The sequence below is a fragment of the Mus caroli genome, chromosome 8 (assembly GCF_900094665.2).
Source record: "Mus caroli chromosome 8, CAROLI_EIJ_v1.1, whole genome shotgun sequence".
Lineage (NCBI taxonomy): Eukaryota > Metazoa > Chordata > Mammalia > Rodentia > Muridae > Mus > Mus caroli.
In genome coordinates this window covers 17965415-17977177 of record NC_034577.1, presented here as the reverse complement: position 1 = coordinate 17977177, position 11763 = coordinate 17965415, and the positions used below count along the sequence as shown (strand labels likewise).

At 46.6% G+C, this 11763-nt stretch overlaps 1 protein-coding gene across 1 annotated transcript in view; it reads right to left on the bottom strand.

Annotated features, from left to right (window-relative positions):
* Positions 1-3626: 3626 nt before the first annotated feature.
* Sfrp1 (secreted frizzled related protein 1) overlaps positions 3627-11763 on the bottom strand; it is a 38551-nt gene continuing 30414 nt past the window's right edge. Inside the window, exon 2 of the mRNA XM_021170239.2 lies at positions 3627-7297. Within this exon, the coding sequence (XP_021025898.1) occupies positions 6975-7297 (323 nt within the window). The 3' untranslated portion in view covers positions 3627-6974. The remainder of the gene's footprint in view (positions 7298-11763) is intronic.

The following is an 11763-nucleotide window of genomic DNA, read 5'->3' as shown; positions in this document are numbered from 1 at the left end:
CCCCTCAGGTATCAGGGCGTACAGAAAAACAATCCAAATCTAAAGCTGCACGTTTGATTTCTTCTTCCCACAGACCCTATAAAGGCCCTGACACAGACGTTTGCAAGAATGGAAGCACTGTAGAGAGATGGCCTGAGAGACTCCTGGGAGGCTGCAGGACACTTGTTGCCCCCTCCCCCTCCCTCTCCTCCACCTCTTCCTGATCATCATCCTTGGCACTTCCCCGATGCCTGATCTAAGTCAAAGGCTGACTTGCTACAGCTGTAATCATTGAGTATCTGGGAATGGTAGTTGCTAAACCAGGTTCCCAGTAGCCTCAGGNACTAGCCTTGGGGAGGGGGATGTCATACAACAGTGTAAAACAGCCCCATTGGGTTTCTGCATGTAATTCTCCCTTCATTAATTCAGATTTACATAAACTTACTATCCAGGCAAAGAAGAAAAGCTACCCACATCTGTGTGNTATCTGCAGAGACCGAAGCTGAAAAGTGGGAACGGAGGCCCCTCAGCCATCTTCCCCGTCTCTCGCCATCTCTCACCATCTTCCCTCAAGTCTGAAGAGTATCAGTGGATCTTAGTGGGCATCGTCAAAAAGTGCAGCGGGGGATGCATATGCAAATGTCTCTGTGAGATTCCCCTGCCCTTTCCGTCTCTGGGAAGAAGAAATCGAACGTGCAGCTTTAGATTTGGATTGTTTTTCTGTACGCCCTGATACCTGAGGGGGTTCTCAGAGAAGCTCTGGCCCTGGGTCCCACTGGCACTCAATAAACAGGCTTCCTGAAGGACCACAGACCCTATAAAGGCCCTGACACAGACGTTTGCAAGGATGGAAGCAGAAACGTTCCCCGGAGCTCCCCCCGAAGCCCCCAGGACCAGGCCATGTGAGTTCTGATTCTTTCCCAACACCCAGACTGGCTCATTTTGGTGGTCAGGTGATGGGAAGGTCATCCTAATTAGAAGCACCTGGTGGTGGGGGGGTGGGTTACTGTTTAAAGCTGCTGGCTCCTCTCTCCTTCTTCCCACCTCCTTTCTCTCCTTAGACACACACACGCAACNCTCCCTCCCTCTATTTAAGCAAACAACTCTCTCGGTGATTAAGTGCAGCCCCTTCTTATCTAAATACTACACAGATGTATGAAGACATGGGAGCTTTCTGCTCCTAGACAGAGCTCGCTCTGAGACCCATCTTCTCCGAACTGACACAGAGCAGCCTTCCTTGGCCTCCGCTGACAGAAAGTCTAATGCCTGGGACCTAGTAAATCAGCGGTGCTTGGCACGCTGTCCTCCATTTGTCAGGTAGGATTTTCCCCGCCAAAGACTTCAGTCACCCTCCCCATCTGGGCATTACAAGGGCTTGAAACGGCCCAGATGTGAGCAAATGGATCACGAAAAGTCCCACCTCTGTTGGCGACTTCCTGTATTACTTCAGCTGTCCAGATAACACCTTCAGGTGGTTAACTGACAGCCACTTCAGTGAGAACCAGGACCTTTAAGGAGGACAGCTTGAAAGGCTAATAGAGTGTCAAGAAGGGGGAGTTGGGGGAGGGGGACAGAAGATGGGATCTTTGAGTGTCCCAGGAACTAGAGGAGTCGACCCCAAAGGGATGGCAGTCTAGGGCTGAGAGTATAGACAAGAGTAGGGAGCTTGCCTCCCATATGCAAGGCCTTGGGTCTGGCTCCCAACGGGGGTGGGGGTGGGGGAGTAAATGAAGATTAGCCCCAGCTAATCTGGGCTTCTAGTCAGCTCTTACTTCAGTTGATTTTGTTCTCAATTCCAAGTACTATTCATATCTTGAGTTCTGAGGAGTTCCATAATGAGGATTCCCAAGACAGAATTGCTCCAAGTACAAGGACACTGTGGAGCCCCCAAGAGTGTCCTTGCTGAAGGAGCGCTCTGCAGATCACAGCTCCCATCACCCTTAGAAGTGTGAGGTCCTCAGAAACATTGCAAGTTCCATCTCAGCTCTACAGAGCCGCATTCTACACTTGTCCTATGTGGCTTGTACTTAGTAAATCTTAGAAGTACCCTTGGAAGAGCCAGATGTGCCTTGCTGTAACGGGAAAACCAAAGGCTCATCCCCTTCCTCTGAGCCACTTTTATTAATATTAACGTGCCCCGCAGTATCTGCAGGTTGCCTTGCAGCAGTGTGTGCTTGTAGCTAATAACTACCTGCATCTCATCCCCAAGCCATGTTGGTGCTATTAGGATGCTTTGGCAAAGGTGCAACGAGCCAGGTTCTTAAAACACGAACCAACTGTAATGTTCCCAGGAGAAATAACTACATCGGGAAGACTCTGACCCAGTGAATAGTCCAGCCCATTGATGAATTAAAGTTTTGAAAGAACTGTTAGTTAGGAAGGGAACTACAAAAGGCTAAGATCTGGCTGCAGGAAATAGATGTTCNCCTGCATCTTTATTAGCTTGGCCCCTTCTTATTATGACTCTTCTGTGTTTACTGCATGTCATGGGTATCTGCCCCAGTGAAGAGAAGGCAAACTAACATAGGAGACCCCATTACTATNCTTCCTAATCAAGATTTCTGGGGGAAGCCAGAAACTAGATATGGGCATGCCCACTTGAGACATGCCAACAATAAAAAACAAAAAACAAACAAAAAAAAGCATTCGCCTTCACTCTTGTGATCTTCGCCCCATGATGGACCCATTTTTCTTCAGAAGCAGATGTGGTTTGGTTGGCATGTCTGGATCCCATGTGGAAAGATGGTGAAGCCAACCTAACTCAGGCGCATCTCTTGCTGCCCTTTGATTTGTGTGTGTGTGTGGGGGGGTGTCTGGATAGTTCCTTGAAGGGCAGTGTGTGCCACGCAGAGTGAGGCCAAGCAAGCTAGACTCCCAACATGCCTAAGCAGCCCCACAGCCTCATGGATCTGGGGATCCTGAATGCCCCAGCACCCCACAAGACTGATGTACACTTCTTCACACCTGTCTTCACCGTTGTGCTAATTTGTTAGAAAGAGAACAATTTGAGGCATCATGGCATGGCATAGGTCATGGCAGTATGGCTTCCATAGGGGTAGTGCCAAGTCTAAAGGAAATTCTCCCTTCAAACCACAGAACTAAAAGGAAGTGCCAATATTCTACTTGCCCATCATGCACTTCATCAGAATAGGAGAGTATGTTAACGTCCTCATTTCTTGCCTTTAAAAGAATGCTGTTGCTGTGCCTGGATGAAGTTTTGATGACTNGGGCACATGTGGAGAAAAACTACTAAGTTGTTCTGGTATGGAAGTGTTTTTTGACCAGAGGGCACCATCCAGTGGAGCTATCACTACAATGGAAGAGGCCCAATGCCAAAATAAACAGCCTGGGATCAGCAAAATGTGTCACTGTGGATANAAAGGTGGGTTCAGCAGAGAGCTCAGCCCATACGGCCAGGATGCTGGGACTGTGGGTTCTAAATCTAGCTGCGCCAGTGACCCAAAGTCTTCTTGGCAGTCCCTGCCACGTCACATTTTATTCTTCATCTGCAAAGTCCCAAATGGGACCACAGCACCAGACATAAGCCATTTCTTAAGTTCTCACTGGTAATTTGAACGTGAACTCTAAAATGGACCAGTCAGGTGGGGGCATCTGAAACATGGAGCTGAAATGTTTGGCAGAACTGAAACCCACACAGACAGACAGACAGACAGACAGACACCAGGCTTATACGGAGATGGTTAGTGGGGAAGGAGGGCAGGGAATGCCCGTGCTCCTTCTCAGGTCTCCTCCACCCCATCCCACCCAGCTAGGACCAGAAAACACCATTGAAGCAACTCAAGGGAGCATANGGAGTGGGAGGGCATTGGGGAGTGGATGACAGGGGTTGGGTCAATCACAACTCACGCTGTTATTGATCGAGTGATTTTAGTGAAGTGAATACATTGGCAGGGAAAGCATGAAAACAAAACACACCTGGGAATCACTATTAACATACGTGATAACATCAAAACATCTGGTCAAATGTAGTTAAGAAACAACAGGAATGAAAAGGAATGTAAAACATCTTCACAGTATTCAAAGCTTTTGTATAAAAGGCTTAGGCTATAAAGTGGAGTCCTCAGGGGGTGCGGGGAGGGGGAACCAGGGCCAACAGGAATTCAGTCTCTGTGCTTAGGACCCACAGCGCCAGGTCAGAGCAGCCAACATGCCATCCTGGAGATGTGGCCCCAGGTCTGCTTCTGGAGCACATCTTGAACCACTTCCGGCTATGAAGGTCCAACAGAGCATCTGGTTACAGGGAGGCTAACAAGACAAAACAGGTTCTAGCTTTGGGAAATGTGATTTCTGTAATTTACACATTCATAGGAAGCCTGGAACTGGGCTTAGACTCTGCCCCAGGGAGGACCTAGTGCTAACCCACCAACCACGAGCTTTGAGGATTGATACAGAATGTTTTAAAAAGCAAAATATTCTTACAATTCTTGCCTCCCAAGTCTATTTTCTAAGATAGCTACTGATCCCAAAAGTTTGGTGGGTTTAGCTTTCCCTGACTCTCTGGAATGACTATTTTAAAGCTTTCCAAATCTGACCTTTTCACTGGCAACGCTGGTCAGAGCGCACAAGGACCACCTCCATTGGAAGCCAGGGACAAAGCCAATGAGTCTGCACATTGGTTTGTTACACCTTTTGTTGAAAAGGACAAAGGCTGCTGATCATGCAGCTTTCGNGCCCCTAGATAGCCTCCCTTTTTGTCTGGAACTGCTGATGTAGTATAGACAAAACTGGTCTGTGTGTGTGTGTCTGTCTGAAATCCTCACAGGTCCGCAACAGAACTCTGAAGCTGGGGACTCTGAATTAAGGGGACACAGCTGCTACGGTTCACAGGATCAATTGATCGATCAATTGGTTGTGAATCCTTCCTGAGGATGTTACCTCCTGAGGGTTCCCAATCTGGAGCCGCCCAGAACAGGTCCTCCCTTTTATGCTGTGAAACTGCTAACATCCCCAGAAAAAAAATTCATGTAGGCAGTCTTCTGCCACTCNGAGAGGGCCCTGCCGCATGATACACTTTCCCAAAATGAGCAGACCCCCTCACCAAGCACTGAACTAGTAGTGGCTCGAGGCCCAGATCTACACACTCAGGAGACTTTGCATTTCAGTTATGGGCAATGAGGTTAGACTATTTCTAATTACTAATGCACATACACATTTCTAAATCATCCACAATGACAGGCAAATCACTTAAGGTTCCTCATAACATTGTGATGAAGGTTNGAAGTATTCTTAAAAGTGTGAAGATANTAGGACTACTAAACATGAAGTTAATTAGGTCACTACCCCACTCGGGTCAGTAACTAAGTTGGCATGGTGAGTTTGCAGGCTGGAGTCTTTCAGAAGTAACCGGAGTTTTCCTGTTTCTGGGTCAATCCAAGGCCACTAGATGACTCTTCATAACCATGGCTACCTCTGGATTGAGAATGCCAAAGGGACAGCCCCTGTAGCCCCATGAGATGCAGTGGGAATTATCAGACCTTGGTGGGAGAAATTAACTTTTTTTTTTTTTTTTAAGAACTACACGGACAACAGGAGTAAGGCTGCCTAAGAGAACTGGAATATTTACACCACTTATTAAGCATACCAACTTTGAGAAATACCTCTGGGCACTTGGGAAAACTGCAGACTAGTTAGTTAGCCTTTGAAACCATCTCCTTGGATAGGGCACTTAGCCTCAAAAGAATATGACTGGAGGAATGCAAAAGTAAAGGTGGAGGGCTCAGGCAGGCAACGATTTTAAATTTGTCTGAATTATAGGCCATCATGTATAAGGAAAAGGGCTCTCCTTGCAGAAAAGCAGAGTCTATGGATACTGTCTCCTTCCACAGCTATACTGATCCCTGGGCAGCCAGGCACAGCCATGAGGCCCATCTCCTCCACAGCACATGCATAGGTGGTGTGTGTATTAAGAGGGCAGCCTTGGGCAGTCAACGACGTTAGTCTTTGAAATACTCAGTGTGGACTTTTACTCAAGCCTTGGAGGGTACGTGGGTTTTTATCCCTGTCTTATGGTGCTGTTCTTTTGAAATGTGACAGATGGAATTACAAAGTGAGGCTGTTGGCACAGGATTCCCCCAATCACCCTGACTCNTGACCTGCTTGACATTTCTACCTTTGCTCATTTCTTCCACTCTAATGTTGAAAACTAGGAGCTGTTGGCTTCTCAGCCTGAAATGCCTCATGTCTCTTCATGTCCACGTACCTCCTTCATACAAAAGCAGACCCCTGCCTGGCATCCTGGTATCCCGATGGACTGGTAGAAGTGTCCATCTGAGACCTACAGTTTCCTATCAAAGGTGGCCAGTTCAAAAACTGAAGGTGGAGTAGGCAGTGGCCTCCCACCCAAACCCTTAGCTATCCCATTTTATACTGGGATACCCTGGCTACTTTCAGAAGTGTGTGTGTGTGTGTGTGTGTGTGTGTGTGTGTGTGTGTGTGTGTGTGTGTTGAAGGTGGCGATGGTCTAAGGCAGAAAGAGGGGGATTACGACCAAACTGAAAGCAGCCTGGCTTGGCAATAATCAGACTCTTCTACCTGTAAAGGCTTAGACTCCACAAGCAATTGGTAATAATGTCCCGAACAATGTTGAGCTGAGCAGCCGTCCGTCTGCAGTTCTTTACAATCCGTTTTGTTTTGTTTTGTTTTGTTTTGTTTTTCCAAACCGGCCAACATTTTCTGTTTTTTGTGCCCGAGGCTCAGTGAAAGGATTCTGCCTCTCCTTTTGCACCGTGCCTGCTGGCCCTGCTGCAGCCCTTAAAAAAAAAAAGCCTTCCTAATCTAAAGGGCCGTGGCCTTAGCTGGATGTGGCTATGGAGGGAAGGGAGAGGGATCGCTGTAGGAACAGAGCCAGGTGCGATGCAAAAGCCACAACTGTAATGGGTGAGAGCAATATGTGAACCCCCCCAAGAGCCAGGGTCATCCACGCGCCCCCACCCTCANCCCAAGCCACACTCCCCTTCCCCCAGTCCGCCCCAGTATCACTTAAAAACAGACTGGAAGGTGGGACACTCGTGGTTTTTCATTCTCTTCATGAAGTTTTTGAACTCCTTGTTTTTCTTGTCCCACTTGTGAATGGCTGTCAGCAGGTACTGGCTCTTCACCTTGCGGCCCATGATGAGAAAGTTGTGGCTGAGGTTGTCCAGCTGGTGGCAGGGACAGTCAGCACCGTTCTTCAGGAACAGCACAAGCCGCTTCAGCTCTTTCTTCTTGATGGGCCCCAGCTTCAGGGGTTTCTTCTTCTTGGGGACAATCTTCTTGTCACCGTTTTCCTTCTTCACTTCTTTGATTTTCATCCTCAGTGCTAGGATGAGGAAGAGAGGCATAGAGGAGAGGGGAGGGGAGGACAAGGAAGACAAAGCGTTAAAACAAAGCACTTAACATTCAACCCTGTCCTACATAAAAGGAAACAGTGTATCTCAGTTACCCAGAGTGCTACTGAGCTACAAGCAGCCAGGGATGCTGCGGTGCACTGGGACCTGTCTCAAATCAATGTTGGTTTTCAACACATTAAGTGGAATGATTCAGAATCAGAAAGCTAAATAGTCATGTTTTCTATCATGCACAGAATATAAATGGGTGTGTGGGGGGGAGGTGCACACCCGCCCATGCATGCGCACACACATGGTGGGGGAGGATGAATAGTAAGGGAGGGGGAGAATAAGAGAGAACAAGGGAAGCGATATGAGCAATGTACGATACACATGCATGAAAATATCCTAATGAAGCCCATTCTTTTATATGCCAAAGCAATAGAAAAAGAGAGATCACATAACTCAACTTAATCTACATAGTCTAATGTTATTAGACTTGTTTAAAGAAAAACATTTAAAGAAACAAAATTGTTCTAAATTTTTCAGAAGAAAATTAGTGGTTTGTGTTTTATTTGTTTTATATTTTGATTTTTTGAGACATGGTTTCTTTGGGTATCCTTGGCTATCCTGGACTTAGCTCTGTAGACCAGGCTGGCCTCAAATTCACAGAGATCCACCTGCCTCTGCCTCCTGAGTGCTGGGATTAAAGATGTGTGCCCCAGTGTGGTTTGTTTTCATAGCATCCAAAACAAGGTGGACAGAATCTGTGTGCATATTCATCAAGGGAGATTCAGAGAGCAGTTCAAACCATGTGCCAGGGTGCACTCAACATCAATGTCCAACTTTAGTACAGGCAAATTCAGAATTCCTCTAACTGTATGTTCAGGAAAGTCTGCCTGCAGGTACTGTCCCGCTGATCAATAAGCCACAGATAGGTGCCACTGAGGTCTTGTCTACTGAAAGGACCCATGCAGAATTAAGCTCTTCCCTGACGCCCTGGCAGCTGAGAGACAGTCCTAGGAAACACACCCAAGGATGAATGCTTATCACATCTAATATGGAATAAGAGCTATTCGTGGTCTCAGAACAGGTGAGAAGAATACCCTAACTAGCCATCAGCCCTCCCTCCTCTTTGCTTTGCGATCCACAGATTCTGTGTCACTTTTCTATATGGGGCATGGAACACAGGGCACCACTGTATGCTAGGCACGCACTGTACCTCTGGACTTCCCCTGACCCTGAATATTTATTTAACCTATGCACTGTTCCTTTAGTGGTGGCCATACTGGGGCCCAGTGATTAAAGATGTTCATTAAGCACACATTGTTGTACTCCATTAGAACTAGCCAACACCAGATACTAGAAATCAGGAAGCATCAGGTACCAGATAATATGTACATCCTCTGAATTCTTCTGAGTTGACAGTTACCAAGCAACCCCCTCCGCCAGCCGCCATTTTTAATAGCTCAAGACTTCCATTGCATCCCGTGGTGAAGAAAAGCCTTCCTTTTGAATCATGCTTTGTAGCTAGTGATTCTGAAAGTGTGAGGTCAACCGGGAAAGACACTTGATTCTTGTTTTTGTTGTTGTTGTTGTTGTTGTTTTCTCTCATGGATGGTTTATAGTAACTCCACGAAGAAAGGACAATTACTTTCCCCATATAGGAGGTGAGAAAACTGACATCCGGCTCGTCGATTGGCTTGATCATTTGCTAATTTTAAGTTCCAACCTATGNATATTGATCAACTGTCCAGTATGCTAACAAATACCTGAGCTAAATCAGCTCTTGAGAAGGAAAAGAGGTTCATTTTGGTGGAGCTCTACTTTTCAACCCATCACTATTGTCCCATGAGACTGTGGCAAGACAGCTCATCATAGCAAAGCCACATAACAGGAAAAAAAAAACAACTAGCCACATAACAGCTAGAAAGCAAAACAAAAGAAAAACAAAACAAAAATGGGGTGCCCTAAGACAAGCCAACAATAACTCATTTCCACTAGGCCCCACCTTCTGAATGTTCTACCAGCTCCCAGAGTGTCACAGACTGGGGACCGAGACTGTAGCACATAGGCCCCAGGGGGCTATAACCAAACCACGGTGGCATTACTAACTGCACACTTCCAATCACAGGGCTGTGCTTGCTGCCTCTGTGGCTTCAAAATCCTTTATAATGAACCCGAAACATAGGGTGCTCATTAATTGGATCAAGAAAATAAAAGACTTAGATAGATGGGCTCCCAAATGACACAAGAGGCCTTCTGGCTGAAAGAGACCATGTGAGTAGAGAATTTACTAACTGATTGTTCTGTTGGTTACAAGGCCAAACCTTGGCTGCCTTACAAGAAATCAAAAGGAAGGGTAAGGAATCTTGAGAGTCAGTCTTCAATGGCTAGTGTCCGTGAACTCAAAATACTCCCCCATTGCTTTCTTTTTCTGATGAACGGACATCCAGATCTTGAGGCCTACTTAAATCCCTCATGCCAAGGCCAGCAGGCAAGTCACAGTGGAGCCTCATGAGCAGACTTTGATAGCTGTTGACCTCCTAGCTCTTTTAGAGGTTNGAAGCACTCAGTCAGATAAGCCATAGCTTCCCAAGGAATTCAAAGTATCAGCACCGCCACCCCCAGGAGGGGTCACTGCCTGCTGCTTTTGATTTGCTTGTGTCTCACACCCATAATGAACAGAACAATTGGAAGCCAGCAGCTGGGTATGTGGTGAATGAATACACAGCAGAGACTATCCTTCTAAGGCCTGCCTCACCCCAGACAGGCCCAAACTGGCCCACAGCTTACCTCAATTCCCACTGTTGGCTTACAGATCTTGAACCTGGGAGTTCACTTGAAAAAAAAACAAAACAACAAACAAACAAAAAAAAAAACAAAACCAAAAAAATTCACTTGTTCCAGTGCTGAATGGGAGAAGTTCTTGGAGGGGTAGAGTGAGGAGACCAGCCAGAACATACTCACCACGTGGGCCAAAGCCAAGCCAATCTCATCTCTGCCCCCTTCTGCCAAATAGAGCCATTGGGACCCAACAACAACATTTTCTATTGTTTGTATCCTGGCGCCCTTTCAAAACCTATGCATTCAAAGCTTAGTCCTTAGCAGAGCTATTAGAAAGTAGTGGGATGTTCTCAGGGTGGGTGAGAGGTCTTTAGGTCACTGATGTGTGTCTTCTGAGGGGCGACTGTAGGATCCCCTCCCTGTACCTTCCTACAGTCTTTGGAACTTTTTGGCCATGAAGGAAGTGGCTTTAGACCCAGATGGATTCTAGCCGTGCTGCTCTGACTCTAATAAGGCAACAGGCCAACTGATCATGCACTAACCTCTCCTGCATAAGTTGGTTCTGGGAGGTATTTGCTGTACCAGGAAACTAACCCACTACTTCTTAAAGAAAGGCTGCACAGTATTGCACAGTAGCAAGGCAGTTAGAACAACGCCAGCCCTTCACAGGGCATCTCCAGCCCAGGTAGTTAGATGATAGCCAAGCCCAGTGTATAGAACCAATCTACACTTTAGAATTGGTCAAGTGCCACCTAGATCACCAGGAGAGACTAATGCACATCCCAGCAAACAACAGGGGTGAAAAGTGTCATCGTTTACTGAGTACCCAGCATGCATTGTGTTCTCCAGATGCACACAAACTAGGTGCTCCATCTGCTACAATGGCGGTCAGTCAACCTGTGGGTTGCAACTCCCATGGGTGGGGGTGTGTGTGTGCCACATATCAGATATCCTGTATATTAGATATTTATATCGTGATTCATAACAGTACCAAAATTACAGTTATGATGCAGCAAGGAAATCATTTTATGGTCAGGGATCACCACAACATGAACCGTATTAAAGGGTCGCAGCACTAGGAAGGCTGAGACCCACTGCTCCGCTGGCTCTCGCTTGCTAATCATGACAGTTAAGCATCCATTTTGAGTGTTTTATTATAATCAAGAAGAGCCCGGGCTACACAACGACAGCACAAGGCTGCAATTTGTAAGTGGAGCAATCAGGATTAGAACCCGCAGCCAAGCCCACAGATCCCATGCTCTCTCACCAGCCATTATTAAGTTGAAAACGCTATTGCTTCAGTGGAAACTATTTCTTGATTGTGCTGCTTTTAATCACAACTTAAAAAAAAAAGTTCCTTTGTCATGACCATGTAAAGGAATTTAGTTTACATAGGTGGGGGAGCAGTGAAGGGAGGGGGGATTGATGGAAATATGGTATGCATTAGGCTCTCTAGTTCTTGGCTATTCGGCTCACTTTCTTTTTCAAGGTGGAGAAAGTAGGGAAGAAGGCACATATGGCCAGAATTGCTAACATCTTTCCACCTTCCCAGGGTTGCTTTCGGCATGCAGATTACCAGCAGTGTTTGATAGGCAATTACCCATCCAAAGTTAATTTCTTCTCATCTTTAAATGCCTAGGCAAAGTCCTCCTCCTCCTCCTCCTCCTCCTCC